Source organism: Ovis canadensis, chromosome 8, assembly GCF_042477335.2.
Source record: "Ovis canadensis isolate MfBH-ARS-UI-01 breed Bighorn chromosome 8, ARS-UI_OviCan_v2, whole genome shotgun sequence".
In the NCBI taxonomy this organism is placed as follows: Eukaryota; Metazoa; Chordata; class Mammalia; order Artiodactyla; family Bovidae; genus Ovis; species Ovis canadensis.
This window is the reverse complement of record NC_091252.1, coordinates 68,074,104-68,091,660: the sequence shown is the minus strand read 5'-3', so window position 1 is coordinate 68,091,660 and position 17,557 is coordinate 68,074,104. Positions and strand designations below refer to the sequence as shown.

Sequence of the window (17,557 nt, the reverse complement as noted above, 5' to 3'; positions counted from 1 at the left end):
GCAATGAAGAAAGGGTTAGGGGAAGTGGAAAAACACACTTTCACTTCTGGTGAAGTAGTGAAGTTCTAGCTAATATGAGATCAAAAAAGAATTAAAAGGCTTATGCTCTGGCACATGGAAGCAGAGATGGAAATCATACATCCATATGTTGGTGTAAATTTTTCTGAAAATGACAACTGGAGAAAGTCAGATGAAGAACATATCCACTGGCTGGTGTGCTGTGATTATGCTTTAAAGACATACTTCAATAAAGGTTCATGTGCCCTGATGATATTATTAGTTGCAAAAAATAAATACAGACTTTTCACATAAAAGGGAACAGATCAATAATTTCCATTTTCCATTAGCTTCCAATCATCCACCACCCAGTACTGCTATTATACTCAGTCTCCTCCATTCCAGCAACCCTCACTCTGGCTTTCAAGGGAAGAGCCTGAGTCAGTAGGCTACTTGGTCAGTAGATACTGGCCATCTGTTCCAGCATTTACATGAATAAATAAAAGACATCTGTTCTCTCAGGCCAAAATCCAGCTAATCCTTAGTCACTGTTTCAGACATGACACAGAAGGGGTCAGTAAGTTCATGTGCTATGTGCTTAGTCGGTCAGTCATGTCCAACTCTTTGTGACCCCATGGACTGTAGCCCACCAGGCTCCTCTGTCCATGGGGATTCTCTAGGCAAGAATACAGCAGTGGGTTGCCATGCCCTTCTCCAGGGGATCTTCCCAACCCAGGGACTGAACCCAGGTCTCTCTCATTGAAGGTGGATTTGTTACCATCTGAGCCACCAGGGAAGACCAAGTATATCTGATACACCTTCAGATGATTCACTTTCTGGTTCAAGTCCAATATTAAGTATCTTCTGGTTACACTGCCATTATAGAATTTGTTAAATGCTTACATTTAAAAAAGCTATTATTATCAGTATAATAGCTCTTGGAATGGTACAGATGGAAAAGGAACTTAACACCTAATTCAAGGCACTTAACATCATTTTGGTTAGTGAAATGTAAGCATAAATCTATTGTAGTCCTTTTTTTTTCCCCAGGGAGGGCCCAGAATTTATACATGGATTTAGTGGCTAAGCCATATGACGTCAACTAAGTTTTTATGTTTTGATCTTACTGTTAGTGCTTTTAACAGACAAGAATAATCTTCTTTGAATAAACTAAGAGGATCAAGTTTAAAACCATTCTATAATCTCAAACATGTATGTTCTAGTTACGTCTTCTTTTCCCACAGTAATGTCAGACGTAAGACCTGCACAAATATATTTATCTATCAATGCTCAAAGATAAGTTAACAAAGGCCACTTACCGCACAGCTTTCACTATTATCAGTCCTGTGAGGCAAAATGAAAGCCATGGTATCTAAATGTTCACACTGTAAGGGAGTCTGGGATGTGTTTTTACAACTTGTTAGCACAATGAAGAAATGAGTTGGAATCAGAACTTCCTGATTACGGATGATTCTGCTGTTTCTGTAAAATATGGTAATACTCACTTTAAGAAAAAAATAACTATTCCCTTTAATGACTATTTCACTAAAGTATATTTTTAATATAATACATCCCCAAATAAAGTTCAGTCAAATAATTAAATATATTGTAAGAAGTTAGTCATCATAATACCTCAACATTTTCTGCCAGATGGAGAAGAAGAAGAATTAGAAGACATAGAAACACAATCCAAATAATGTTACTTTTTATAGAAATTTATTAAAACTTTGTATTTTTTGGTAATTCCACCTTAACAGATTGGAATTGAGACACTAAGGGGAAAAATCATCAATTTTGAATATGTACAACCAAGACTCTAAAGCATTACTGAGAATCTTTTAAACTCCAGGCAGTTATGAACAGAGTGAAAGAAATAAAACTGGTTTGAGATTTTTTTCATTCTGGCTCCTTCAGAGAAGGTGTTGTTTTAATTGGATCTTCTTTCCTATTCTATAACTTTGTTTTTACTTTTTTTTTTTTAATTAAAGCATATTCTCAAAATGTCCCAAGTAACACCTTTACCTCATCTTAATTCTATTTCCTTAGGTCTCAAGATTAGATTTGTTTGGGGGAAAAAAAAAAAAAAAAGTAGATTCATTTGGTTTTTTAGTTATCTTCCAAAATTTAAGGTAGTGGTGGTATCATTAAAAAAAAGAAACCACAATCTTATGTAAAACCACGATACATAAAGCAGATTCAAATGTGTTCCAGTTGAAGCTGTGAATGGGAAAAGTATAAGTTCTCTTCTGTACCCATTCTCCTGCTGCCACCTCTGAGGCATTTACATAGGATCCTTATGCCTTAAAGACTATAATAAAAATATAATTTTACAAATGATGTGGTCACAGGTGTACATGTGTAAACAGTAATCTCTAAGTCAGCCTGAGGGAGTGGTTCTCAGAAAGGGGCTGAATCCCAGTAGATGTTTCTCTCCACTTTTCTCATAGACTGAAGAACCAAAGTTGCTTCCAAAAATTTTGCAACTGTTTTCATAAAGATCAACCGATCTCTAAAATGTTCTTCCTCTTTCCTTTATGAAAGCACCACTGGTGGTTTCTCAAGAAGGTCACTGTATCAGTCTGAGACCAGAAGGGGGCAGGGCACAACCTTTAAAAACATAACATAGCCCAAGGATATGACATAGTCCAAGGACAGGACACAGCCCAAGGACAGGACACAGCCCAAGGACAGGACATAGCCCAAGGACAGGACATAAATTGGTTACAACTAACTAGGTCCAAGGTAGCAGACGATTCAAATTCCACTAGACCTTGGGGGTCAGTATACACTTAGAATAACACAGGCACCATGACAGTTCCAAGGCTGACCATAAAGATCAGAAAGTCGGCAATGCCCAATTTCTGGAAATACCCACCCCTTCCTCAAAAGAGCTGGAATACCCCTCCCACTCATTTGTCTGTGAAATTACCCACCCCTATAAAAACTGACACTCCATACCCTGGTGCCTCTTGCCTTCTGAGATGGCCCACATTCTATCTATGGAGTGTGTAGCTCCCTGAATAAACCTTCTTTCTCTTTACTATGGCTCACTCTTGAAGGCTTTCCTGTGCGGAGCCAGCAACCCACATTTGGTGGCCATCTCAGGGACTCAGAAGTGATCTGGGACATGGCCATCCTCGTCCACCGTACTTTCATTCCTACAACAAATTCCCCTTGCAGCAGAGTTGGATAAAACTGAAAGCTGTGACATTCAACCTACAGCAACACTGCGGCACTATGGCTTTATGTCTTCTTCTTCTTTGACTCAGGATGCCTCCAGCCACACTGTATCATTCTTTATCTTGAAACTGGCAGTTTGCTAGTTAAACAGCATCTTCACAATAGCCACAGAAAGATATTTTAAACACTGTTGTTATCTTCTTAACAAAAGGCAGAGTTCAGTATTTAATATGAGCTATAGAATTATTAATCTAAGCTGAGTGGGAGATAAACACTACTTTCATCTAAAAAAATATTTTACTGAACACCAAAACACCAAAATTAATCAGCTATTTCAAGGGGCTTCCTGCATAATCAGAAATGTCAGCTACACAAATATGAATAGTTAGATAGAAGAGGTTCTGCTGACTCAACCAGATGGTAGTCCCATTTGAGAGCTGTATTTAAGAGTAAATGAAATATGTTCTTACTGCTTCAGAGTCTCCAAGGAATCATAATGTCCGTCATAATCAGAATCAAACACAGGACCGCTGACAACATTGAGACCATTTCTTTCTTCAGCATACCTCTGCAGTAAGGTGCCATGCAAGTATTGCCATATAACTGAAACAAGAAGGAAGACGTTACAGTGTCAAAAGAACAAGATGACATAAATCAACTATGAATCAAATTATGAATCAAAATTAGCATTTGTCATAATTAGGGATAAAGTGAAGTCTGGCCAAAAATCCATTGTTCAGCTTTTGCTCTTGGAAAGACTACCCAACAAATGCTGACTTCAATTCTACTTCAAGCATCCCTAAATATATGTATTATCATGAAGCTGAGATCACATATTATCATTAAGCATAAAAAAATATAACAACACAAACAAGGCAAGCTATTCAAATTTATTAACATCTGTATTTTTTCTGAAATATTCTAGAGAATTTTGAACTATTCAAAAGCATTCTAGAGGTAAACTACAATAAAATTTTCCTTGTATGCTCTGTAAGTTACTTAAAGAATAAATGTGTATTTATTCTTAAAAAAGCCAATAGTTACAATAATTAATAATGATATAAAATCTATTCATTTTAAATTAAAAACAATTGTCAAGAACTTCCAAATAGTTAAATAAGGCAACAGACTGAAATTAAATATCTATTAGTAGATTACATTAGCTAGATAAGTTAGGAGGACCATTACATTCTTTTCCCTCCAAAAGTGTTTGTAGACACTTAAATATAAAGCATATAATAAATATGGGACTATATCATAATTCAATACTTATAGGATTTTTTTGTGTACTGGTATTTTTTAAGTTAAACAAACTTATAAGAACATATTTGATGTTTAGTCATTTAATTTGGAGGATCAGTCATTACATATAAATCATACCTATAATTTTGGGAAATTCATTTGAAATTATGATATATAAGATTAAAAATTTTACCTTGAAAACTCTGGTACATGGGCACTATATTAGTAGTAAGCAATGCTTCAGAATATACTTGACTTGAACCTTTATGTAATTCTACAAAGACAATAACAAGAACAACTATTTCATTCTTCACAAATCACAGTAAGAATTATACTTTCTCACGGGGGTATTTAAAAAATGGGCTATCATCTTAAACTCCTAACACTTTCCCAGGTACTAGATCAAGGGGGGAAATGCAATGTGATCAGGTCCCTTAAAAAAAAATTGGATCTTTTCTTCTTCAAGATGAAGAAACAAAATCTTTAATACGAAGGGCCTAAATTAAACATATTCAAATTTTACCTCATTTGCCTTATTTTCAACTAAAGTATATTGTGTCAACAATCTTTCCTTGAACTCTTTCACGGAGAAAAGTAAAAATGAGAACATCTGGCTTCAGAACACCTACTAACCAGAAAAAACATCACAAGGGATGTCTGCCTTGAAATGTACAAGGCTTCTTTGTATGGACTTCTGGCTTGGACCTATTTTTATAATGCAAAAGCCAAGTTCTGACTTCAGAAACTTGCTCTGGGGACTGGACTGGATATTGAGCGTATTGACTGGAGTCTTCTGACTTTTTCCTTTTTAGGCTGGCCTCAAAATGTCTTCTCATTAACATACAGATCTGCCACTTGAAAAAAATAGAACACGATTTAAAAAAAAAAGCCATTCCCCAGGGCTCTGTATCAGAGAAAGAGCAAGCAAACTCAGCTCTTCCTTTACCTCATTCTTTGACAAATCAGAGCTTTCTTTTTAAACAACAAAATGGTATCTCCTTCCTAAGAACCCTGATGCATCCTTTTGACCTGAGTTTCTCAAATTCTGTTTAAAACAAATGTAGAAAAGTGAAGAATGTTCTATCTACAGTGGTTACCCTAAATCCATCACTCTCCAAACAAAAGTAAACAGGTTTCCAAAAATCAAGTTTTAGATACTTGAAAAATTTCCCTAATAGTTCTATTTCCCATTCACAGTTTTCACCAATAAGTAAACAAGATGTACACATCCCCATAAGAAAGAAAAGGAAATGGAAGAAAGAAAGAACATAAGGGAAAGGGAACATCAGTGAGGAAGAGACTTACGTGGTGGGGAGAGGAACCCATAGCTCAGTTTAGCGTTATTTTTATAAAATGAACATTTGTGGACAGGACTAAGAGGAATTCGGAGATCCTGGTAAAGACAGTTGGAAAAGTCTTCTGTAAAGAAACTGTCCTGAAGAACAAAATGGAAAGGACAATCAGGGATGAGGCATACAGAACAAAACACTAGAGCTTCATAAATAATTAAAGGTGAACCGCGTCATAAAATCATGCATTTCTGGTTGTCTGTTCATGCCCTGCACCACTTTCCATTTTTCTATTAGTTTATTCATCTTGTTTCTAACCAAAGTGTAAAAACTCTTTATAATATTAAAGATATTAATCACTCGTCATATATGTGCCATTTTTTCCTACCATGTTGTGCTACTTTTGTTTATGATATTTTTGTCTGTTCAGTTTCAAACTTTCATATAGTAAATTGCTGATTTTTAGAGATCAGACTCTTTCATATTACAACACAGCCAAAAGTGGTGGGGGGCAGTAGGGGGAAAGCCATGGAACAGCGATTCAATATGAAAACCTCATGAGTAGTGATGACTCAATTTTTACAGCTTTCATTATATAAGAAAACTGAAAATTCAAACAGAGTCCTAGGACTTTATAATTAAGGTATTAAACTATAATAAATAGGATGGGGACCAACAAGACACTGGGTAAACTGCTATATACTGAGCTGTCCAAAAAGTTTGTTTGGGTTTTTTGAAGATGTTACGGAAAAACACAAGTCAAGTTTTTGGCGAACTCAATACTACAAAGTCAATTAAAAAGTGTTTGAAATGTTTGAAGATGTTCTTCAAAAATTAAAAATCAAATTAAGGTAGAAACTTTATGCACATATGTGAATGTGTGTGTATATTCTCTCTACATACAGATACAAAAATTACATATATATGAACAATCTTAGTGAGTAGTAACAATAACTCTGTTTTTAAAATCTAACTGCTATAGTCAACTAAGCTCTCTCAAATCCCCTTTCTATCCTTTAAGAACATCCTATATCTTACCAGACATTTTCAATTTCTGAAAATCTAGTCAGTCTAGTTTAGACCCTGATGCTGGGAAAGAATGAGGGCAGGAGGAGAAGAGGGCGACAGAGGATGAGATGGTTGATAGCCATCACTGACTCAGTGGACATGAGTTTGAATAAACTCCAAGAGATAGTGAAGGACAGGGAAGCCTGATGTGCCACAGTCCATGGGGTCACAAAGAGTCGGACATGACTTAGGGACTGAACAACAACTAGTTTAAAACTTTATTTCCAGATAAGATCTATTATCTCATCTCCTGCCCCCATTCTCTTTCTCAAGCTCTATTTCTTTCCTCATTTGTCTTGCTACTACAGCATCCAGGGGGTGAGGGTGAAGGAGAATGGTGGTCTTATTCTGGAATATCTTCCCCTACTCCTTTCAATGCTGAACTCCTCTAGTCTGGGTGGTGGATAGGACCCCAGGCCTCTCCCTGGTTTGGTCTGGGAGGTCTCCCTATAGGTGGTATATGCAGTGAGGTTACTGAGCTTCAATGTCCTCCTCCATCCCTGAGGGCCCAAGATTTGGGCAGCTGAGGGAAATCCTTGTACTTACACAGCTGTGTATTTAGAAATAATAACTGTAATTAATTGTAAAAGTGATTTCATGAAATTAGAAATTAGCATCATCAAATATTAAAACCAAGGAAAAAAAAAAAAAGCATGGGAGATACCTTCACTGCATACCTTCATTTCACAAAGGTTTGCTCTGAATGTCAAAGTCACATAGCTCTAGTCAGCGGCCAAGCTAGAAGTGGGACCTAATTTTTCTGATTTTCGGTTCAGTGATCTAATTTGGGAGCTGGTTACAGAGCCGAGATTGACAGTGAGAAATGATGCTGACAAAGTTTTGCTTAGTAATAGTATAAAATAACCACGCAGAGGTAAAGAGGTGGCAAATACTTGCATTTCTGTCGATGGTGTACGATGTCCAAAGGGGCATCAGGATGTCATGGCTGAAACCACTCACAAACTGGTGCTGGTAAAGCAGACAGACAGTGCTGTTCTGGAGAACTCTGGGTCTTCCATAGGGTAGAGTGCCACGCCTAATGGTCTTCTCTTGAGTCATAGGGGGAAAGTGAAACCACCGTTCAAACACACTTAGTGTGCTTTGTATGGTAAGACATAATGATACACACTCATCTGATTCTTTTCTCTACTTAATCCTATTGAAAAATTATTTGTAACTGCAAAATAAAACTACTTACAAAGAACAGAACCATAAATAATTTTTAAAAAAAGGGTTCACAACAGTGTGTACCTATGTAGATCCTGAAATATCAATGTGATATTAAGATATCATAAGAAGATTCTACATGAGATTGCTAGGAATTTCAGTAATTAGGACTTATATTACTAAAATTCTTTAATATTATCTTTATTACTTATTTTCTAAGACATAATATCAAAAGAAAGTTTTCTGGATGATGTGTATACTCAGAAAGCAAAAATTTAAAACTGAAATTATGAGATTACCCCAAATGGAATAATAGTACATATACCATTTATTGCCCTTTTCTCAAGCATCAGATGCTTTATAGAATTCTCCATATATACCGCTGAATTTAATTCAAATGGACCTCTATAAATTGAGGCTATATACTTATTTTACAGATGAGAAAATAGCAACTTATAGAGAACAAATACTTTGTCCATGGACATACGGTTTCTAAGCTCATATTCGAACCCATATCTTCTCAGTTCCAAAGGTGTCATTTTTCACCATGACACTTTGCCACCTTGGGGTCATCTAAAATTTCTCTAATCTGCACATTTATAGAGATTTTATAGAAATAAGTCCAAGTCAAGAGCATGCAGAATTCACTTTTTTATTCCAGCAAGAAAAAACTGTTAGCCAAATAACTTAAGGATCTGAGACTGTGTCAAGGAACATCAAAGGGATACTAACTATCCACACTTCGTCAGTTGTCTGCATATGCTTACTTTTCATTCAAGAGTTATGAAGAAGTAACTTTAGATAAGTCAATTTATACTACCTTATAATTAAGAACTAAGTGAAACAGAAATTTAGGTATTTTAAATGGAATCTGAGGATCTATTATTATAATATAAACCTATAAATATCTTCAAAATCTCAAAATACTCCACTGAGTCCATAAAGAGTGATTCAGCTTCCACTAATTACATTACATACTGCTTCCACTGTAAACACCCCTTCCTTCCTTATGACTAACAGTTTAGACTGTCAAGCCTAAAAGTTTACCCAGCTTATCAGGTGGTCCTTCACTACTACTTTATTTTATTGGATATTCTTAAACAATGACTCCAAACTAATTCTGAGCTTCACATTGTTGAGAAAAAGCCTGCTTACCTTCTGCCATGGTCAGATTCAACTGTGTCTGAAAATCCACAACTGGCAAAATCTAAAAAATTAATGATACAATTTTTGAGGATTGAAAAATGTGCTTTAATTTTGCAACAAATGACTTTTATAGCTTAAGTATTCCACCATAGAACGAAGATAGAATTATAACCATTCTGTACAAGTGAAATCATTTTTTTGAAGAGTATGAAAATATAGGGATAATAGTTGCAAAAAGACAAAATTATTAGTACAGCAGAACACAAGTCATTTAAAATAAGAATATACTACTGTTTATAATTCTTATCTCTACCCTTATGGTCTTTTACAAGTATAAATTAAGCCTAAAACAAAACATAGAGCATAAGATGAGCTACTCAAATGTCTGCTTTTATCAATTTTGTTTATAATTTATCATATATTTTCATCTCCTTACAACAATTACATATTAAGATAGGAGTAAAAATGAAGTGTGATAAATTCCTTTCATTCCTCAAAATATTTCCTTCTAAATTTAAAATAGGTTGGGATATATTTTAGAGAGAGACTACTGAGATCGGTTCATAAAAGACCTCACTGCTAGGAAGGCAGCCTGGATTCTGGGATTCAGTATATTTCAGAATTCAGCTAGACTTCTCACAGCCTGAAGCCAAATCAAGTCTCAACACAAGGGGATTAAAAATACAGCAAGAGTGTAAAAGCTAAGAGGGGGAAAAATTAAAAATAAAAAGGTTGGCATATGTCACTAGAGTTGAAAATATGTACATTTGCTTCCACTCACAAATTCTAATTTAATCATCATGTATTTCTGCAGCGTATACTATGCAGAAGGTGCTATGAAATCATAGCACTGGGCTATATATCTTCCGAATACTTACTGAGGGATCACACGAGCAGTCGAGGCTCTCCCTGGGGGCTCTTGTGAAGGGGCACTGGACCAGGGAACGGACTTCTTTGGGATGCTTTGGAGTGTAAACAGGATTGTTTAGAAGGTGATTAAGGCTTCCATGAGTCCCATTATTAGGAGCTGGTGTCAAATTCAGTAAATCTGCATAATTCCAAGAATGGTAAATAAAGATTTACTTAAGAAATGTTTAAAACTAAATAGTAGTTTTGCACTGTGAATTTTATTTTTTAAATCCAAATCTATATGAGTCCTTAACTCTTTACCTAAAATAAAACTAAAAATCTTTCTCAGGTTGTAGAATATTTATGATCAGGCTATTCTTGATGGAAATATTGATATGCACATTGTACTTCTCTATAAAAATTTCTAAATTTTAATGTAAACAATAACTACAGTTCAGTTCAGTTCAGTCGCTCAGTCGTGTTCGACTCCTTGCGACCCCATGAATCGCAGCACACCAGGCCTCCCTGTCCATCACCAACTCCCGGAGTTCACTCAGACTCACATCCATCAAGTCAGTGATGCCATCCTGCCATCTCATCCTCTGTCATCCCCCTCTCCTCCTGCAGCAGAGTCTTTTCCAATGAGTCAACTCGTCGCATGAGGTGGCCAAAGTACTGGAGTTTCAGCTTTAGCATCATTCCTTCCAAAGAAATCCCAGGGCTGATCTCCTTCAGAATGGACTGGTTGGATCTCCTTGCAGTCCAAGGGACTCTCAAGATTGAGTCTTCTCCAACACCACAGTTCAAAAGCATCAATTCTTCGGCACTTAGCCTTCTTCACAGACCAACTCTCACATCCATACATGACTACTGGAAATACCATAGCCTTGACTAGACAGACCTTAGTCGGCAAAGTAATGTCTCTGCTTTTCAATATGCTATTTAGGTTGGTCATAACTTTTCTTCCAAGGAGTAAGCATCTTTTAATTTCATGGCTGCAGTCACCATCTGCAGTGATTTTGGAGCCCCCAAAAATAAAGTCTGACACTGTTTCCACTGTTTCCCCATCTATTTCCCATGAAGTGATGGGACCGGATGCCATGATCTTCGTTTTCTGAATGTTGAGCTTTAAGCCAACTTTTTCATTCTCCTCTTTCACTTTCATCAAGAGGCTTTTTAGTTCCTCTTCATTTTCTGCCATAAGTATGGTGTCATCTGCATATCTGAGGTTATTGATATTTCTCCTGGCAGTCTTGATTCCAGCTTGTGTTTCTTCCAGTCCAGTGTTTCTCATGATGTACTCTGCATAGAAGTTAAATAAGCAGGGTGACAATATACAGCCTTGACATACTCCTTTTCCTATTTGGAACCAGTCTGTTGTTCCAGGTCTAGTTCTAACTGTTGCTTCCATACAGATTTCTCAAGAGGCAGGTCAAGTGGTCTGGTATTCCCATCTCTCTCAGAATTTTCTGCAATTTATTGTGATCCACACAGTGAAAGGCTTTGGCATAGTCAATAAAGCAGAAATAGATGTTTTTCTGGAACTCTCTTGCTTTTTCCATGATCCAGCAGATGTTGGCAATTTGATCTCTGGTTCCTCTGCCTTTTCAAAAACCAGCTTGAACATCTGGAAGTTCACGGTTCACGTATTGCTGAATCCTGGCTTGGAGAATTTTGAGCATTACTTTACTAGCATGTGAGACGAGTGCAATTGTGCAGTTATCCCCTATTCAATACTTATTATATGCCAATCATGCTAAATATATTTAAGTTGTCAATATTTGGTAGATGAATACAGACAGGTATCATTTCATTGTTATTCAGTCATTAAGTCATATCTGACTCTTAACAACCCCATGGACTGCAGCACACCAGGCTTCCCTACCCTTCACTGTCTCCCAGAGTTTGCTCAAATTCATGGCCATTGAGTCGATGGTGCCATCCAACCATTTCATCCTGTCATCCCTTCTCCTTTTGCCCTCAATCTTTCCCAGCATCAGGGTCTTGTCCAGTGAGTTGGCTCTTTGCATCAGGTGGCCAAAGTATTGGAGCTTTAGCATCAGTCCTTCCAGTGAGTATTCAGGGTTGATTTCCTTTAGGATTGATTAGTTTGATCTGCTTGCTGTCCAAGGGACTCTCAAGAGTCTTCTCCAGCACCACAGTTCGAAAGAATCAGTTCTTCAGCACTAAACCTTCTTTATGGTCCAGTTCTCACATCTGTACATGACTACTGGAAAAACCATAGCTTTCACTTGACGGAACTTTGTTGCCAAAGTGATGTCTCTGCTTTTCAATATGCTGTCTAGATTTGCCATAGCTTTTCTTCCACGGGGTAAGCATTTCATTGTACTTCATTTTATTACACTCCAGAGATTTTTTTTACAGTTGAAGGTCTCTGACAGTCCCACATTGTGAGATGATGCTTAGCATGTTTTAGCAATAAAGTACTTTTTAAAGTACGTACATTTTTCTAAACATAAGCTATTGCACACTTAAACCACAGTATAGTGTAAAAATAGCTTTTATATGCACTGAAAATTAAAAAAAATCATGTACTTGCTTTTTAGAGTATTCACTTTATTGCAATGGTCTAGAACTGAATTTCAATTTCTCCAAGGTGGGCTTCCCAGGTGGCACTAGTGGTAAAGAACCTACCTGCCAATGCAGGATAATTAGGAGATGTGGGTTCGATCTCTGGGTTGGGAAGATCCCCTGGAGTAGGAAATGGCAACCCACTCCAGTATTCTTGCCTGGAGAATCCCATGGACAGAGGGGCCTGTTGGACTACAGTCCGCAGTGTCGCAAAGAGTTGGACTTGACTGAAGCGACTTGGTACACATGCATGCCTGAAATCAGCATGCTTACTTAGCTCAGTGTCTCAAGCTACTAATATAGTAGACTTAGGATTCAAAATCAGCTCAGTCCAAGTCTAAGACTCATGCAGTTAATAATAATAAGAGCAAACACTTACACCGTGAAGCACTTATTATATGCCAGGCACTGTTTAGATGCTTTAGGATATATTAACTCATTTAAGTATTCAGGCTCCCACTAAAAGAATTATGTCAATACTTAGGACACATTTAAAGTTTTATAAATTCCAGTACTGTTATCAGAAAAAGGAAGCAATATTTAAAATGCAATATTCAACCATAAAAGCTCTAATTTAGAAGGTATGGAGTAAACTAAGAATATAGCCAGTGTGTTCTCTTCCATTTCTATAACCTGGACATTGCCGTCTGTTCAACTATTATCGCTACTAGAGGATCCACCTGTTTTTTCTACCTTTCTCAGCCTCCAAACTCTTTTCTCTGGCTTCCACCCTGATCTGGTTCAGCTGTCATCCCATTAACTCTAGGGCCTAGCAAAGTACCAGGCACTTGGAATTTATAGACCGTCTGCTCTGACTGTTACATTTTACCAATGTGCAGCCTAGTGGAAACATCAGATAGCTATGTTTTGCATATTTTTTCAGTGACTCTGGATCAGGAAGAAGAAAGGTGGAAATATGAGGATCTTGCCTTATCATCATTTCCTAAAAGGTGCCCGATATGTGACCTACTTTTGATAATCTATTCCAGCTCTGTGTTCAGAAGGGAGAAGAGCTACCTGTTCACACTTACCACACATTAAGTTATAGACTTCAATATTTTCAAAGGAGTCGACTTCAGTGCTGTGCTTGAATCCAGGTCCGTAGCCAATAAAGAGGGCCTATGTTGGCCAGAAAAGAAACTGGTCACTAAAGAGTTGGTCACTAAAAAGGTATTTTATATCTTTGCCCATTGTACATATACAAACTGGTTATATTAAGATAAATGGAAAAATACTGTGCCCAGTGGACCTTCTAGAATATTATTTTAATCCCTGTTGCACATTTAATCTAAAGACATCTAGGATATCTTTCTTAACTTCATTACGATTCCTAACCTGACAATCAGAACAAAACGATGATCAAATCTTTTTTAAACTGTGAAACGGGATCTAAATCTTACTCTGCCCACCATACACCATGCTGTAGGGATCAAATTAGATAATGATATGAGTGTATTTTGAAATTTTTACAGTGCTAGGCAAATGGAAGGGATTATCTTTATTTAGAACATAAGTATATTATCTTTCCACCTATTAATTACTGCCTTTTGTTTACTGTGAATCAACATTCTCAATGAAGTACAAATAGATGAAAAAATAACTATTAGAAATACAGTATGAAATCTGGGCTTCCCAGGTGGCTCAGTGGGAAAGAATCTGCCTGCCAATGCAGCAGACACAGGTTCGATCCCTGGGTTGGGAAGATCTGGAGGAGGAAATGGCAGCCCATTCCAGAGTTCTTGCCTGGAAAATCCCATGGAAAGAGGAGCCTAGTGGGCTACAGTCCATAGTGTCACAAAGAGTTGGACACAACTGAGTGTGCACGCGCACACACACACACACAAAGTATAAGTCAAACATTCATGAAACATAAATTTTTTTAAATTCTATTAATGTTCAAAGTAAAACAGTTATATGAAAGTATGTGCCTCATTAATTCTCTTTAAAGACTCATAAGGACAGTCTATGTCTTTAAGTCTAAAACTTTATATATCAGTTTTTTCTTTAGATATAATTTTTAAAGTAGAATAGGTTTACTCACTTGCATATTCAAAAACGCATTATCAGAGCCATGGAATCCACTTCCACAATATTTCCTTTCTGAAGGATTCCTAATTGTCACATAATACGAATTATTAATGCCAAGTCCACTCATAAAGCAAAACTGACACTCATGACATTATTTCCATTAATGTAACTATTTTTTGATATTTAACAATTTATTGGTAAAAATTTTACCATTTAGCCTAAAGAAATGCTTGGAACATAGTAGATGTTCACTAAATATTAGTTCTCTCATGAGGATAAGGACCTTCTCTTTCATATTCTTTTTTCTAAACACTGAAAACACAGTTCTCTAATAAGGGAGAGACAGTGTAATTCTGTTGACTGAATTCTGGTTTACTGCTTAGGTTTTGCTGGACAGAGGTATGTATTTATCATCTCTGGCTTCCTGGCTTCCAAGAGTTAAGGATCAAGTTTGACACAATAACAATATACACGATCCAAATAATTTGCTGAACATACCAATAAACTGAGGTTTTAGTTTAAAACTAAACTGATGGATTTAGTATAACAAGAATGAAAAAAAAACAGCTCTGTCTAATGAAGATGGTAATTGCTCATTATTATAAAGTAAAGAGCTTTTGCCAATCATTTGTTAGACTTTAAGGTATTATTAGGCATAACTATAACATGTAGAAGAGACACAATGGCAAGTGGAACATAAGAAATAATCAAGATGGATGCGAGGGGACAGAGCAGTGGTTCTTAGCTGGAGGTGGCCCCTCTCCCCAGGGAATTGCAGCAATGCCTGCAGATATTTTTTGTTGTCACCACTAGAGACAGTACTTTTTTATCTAGCGAATAGAAGCCAGGGATGTTTCCCAATATCCCACAACACACAAGACAGCTCCCCAACACAAAGAATTATCTGATCCCAAATGTCAATAGTCCAAGGCTGAGAGAAACTGGGACAAAAGAGAACCATACTTGAAGTCTTCATATTACATCATCATTGGAAAGGACCCAGCGGTTACCTTGAATGACTAGGTTTACCTGGGAGACTGTCAGAACTTACAATGCAAGTTGCCACTGAGGATCCAAATAGAACGTCAAGGGCTCAATTCTGTCATTTTTGGCAAAATGCAAACGCTTGGGTAAGAAATGTTTCAGGTAAGGTCTGAAGTGCTGGTTTGGTTCCTGGCACTGAAATTGTAAGAGGCAAAGAAAAAGCATTATTTCCACATTTTCTTAAGTGTAAACTGCTCTTGAAATTGCTTCCTAAGTCCATATGAAATTTTTTGTCCCAAATGTTTAATCAGTATGCCCAATAAGTCATAGATGCAAAAATAAATGAGTTTTCACTACTTATATAATGTACAAGTTGCATATTCTCAACTATTGTATATTCTTATTTTATAGGAAATCATAATTATTGCATAAGAGTCCTAGTCCTCAATTTAGTCCTTAGATTGAGTCACTAGTTTATATTTGTGCTACTACTGATAATCTATTTTCAAATACTCTTATAATAACTTTAAGAACTTTCTTTAAAATTGTAAGAATTTTCATCAAGTATAAAAATAGGTAAATCAGCACTAGGACAAAAGTTTAAGAAATCAACACCAGAAAAACTGGTAGGAAATATATTATAATGCTAAGTGTTTATGGTAGTATGGCTACAGGCTTTCCCCTCCTATTGTTTTCGATTATTTCTTGTACTGTCATATAAATTTAATAATGTCAATAAATAATTAAAATTTTTAAAACCTACATTATTAAGATATGTCCTTAAAGACCTTTAAAAACTACAGGGCATTTAAATGTTGGCCCAGATACTCAAAAAAAAAAAAAGAAAGAAAATAGATTAGGTTAAAATCTTACAATCTCCCAATCAAATACTAAAACTTTCTTCTAAATATATTTTATACAAAACTAGCAACAAAACAGTAATAGGGAAAAAAAAGATACTCACAGAAAGATTTTTGGCAATGCCTTCATAATCAACTGAAGAGAGGAAAAGATAAGAATAGTTGAATGGTATAATACACAAATATAGCACGTCAGACACAAATCCATTTAAAACAATCACATACTACTTTAATAATTTTTCTTACGTACTATTTAAAACTTGTTATTGTACAAGTTAGAGTCTATGCTTTGGGTTACTATGTCAATATATGTGCATAACAATTTTCCTGGAGAGAAATCTACTTCTCCTCATGATATTCAACCATATCTACTGAAACATATAACACTGCATATACCCAAACCTAATCCAACCCTGATGACTGTCAGAAAAATCTCTTTTCTCTTTCCATTTCAAAGGTAATTATAACAGAATAATAACAGAATAATAAACAAAACTGCTGTTAGTATTTTAGAATTACCAAGGATGGTAATCGAAAAGAAGGGTATAACAATCAGTTCTTAACCAGACTTGATTTTCAAAAGAATGAATATTTAAAATTTCCTGGCAGTTTGGGTATAACATGTGGTCAACAGAGAATGGGAAATTTCTTCTTCTCTGCTCACAAAACACATTCTCATTGTTTTTTGGAATAGTTTAAGAAAGTCATTTCTGAGAACAGAAATTAGTTGCTTATAGAATTAATTATCTCAGCCAGCATTCCTCCTCATAATGGAATATTATCCTATAACATCTGTAAGTTATTTTAATGAAATAATATTAATTAAAGTTGAATAAATGTAGCTGAAAATTTGAGCTTTTTTCCCTATAAGTAATCTTGAATCCAACACAAGCAAAATATGAAAGCGAAAGTGTTACTCGCTCAGTCGTGTCTCTGAGACTCTTTGTGATGCCATGGACTTTAACCTGCCAGGCTCCTCTGTCCATGGAATTCTCCAGGCAAAAATACTGGAATGGGTTGCCATTCCCTTCTCCAGGAGATCTTCCCAACCCAGGAATTGAACCCAGGTTTCCTGCATTGCAGGCAGATGCTTTAGCATCTGAGCCACCAGGGAAGCCCAAGAAAAATATACATGATAACATAAAACTGTACCAA

The 17,557-nt window shown here is 36.2% G+C and overlaps 1 protein-coding gene across 1 annotated transcript in view; it reads right to left on the bottom strand.

The window, feature by feature from the left end:
- Positions 1-17,557, bottom strand: part of ENPP1 (ectonucleotide pyrophosphatase/phosphodiesterase 1) — a 71,722-nt gene that overhangs the window by 1,769 nt on the left and 52,396 nt on the right. The window contains exons 14-24 of the mRNA XM_069599262.1: positions 16,507-16,538; positions 15,610-15,737; positions 14,572-14,641; positions 13,562-13,649; positions 9,968-10,137; positions 9,099-9,150; positions 7,674-7,825; positions 5,725-5,854; positions 4,613-4,693; positions 3,648-3,780; positions 1,317-1,479 (exon numbers count right to left, since the gene is read on the bottom strand). Of these exons, the coding sequence (XP_069455363.1) occupies positions 1,317-1,479; positions 3,648-3,780; positions 4,613-4,693; positions 5,725-5,854; positions 7,674-7,825; positions 9,099-9,150; positions 9,968-10,137; positions 13,562-13,649; positions 14,572-14,641; positions 15,610-15,737; positions 16,507-16,538 (1,199 nt within the window). The remainder of the gene's footprint in view (positions 1-1,316; positions 1,480-3,647; positions 3,781-4,612; positions 4,694-5,724; positions 5,855-7,673; positions 7,826-9,098; positions 9,151-9,967; positions 10,138-13,561; positions 13,650-14,571; positions 14,642-15,609; positions 15,738-16,506; positions 16,539-17,557) is intronic.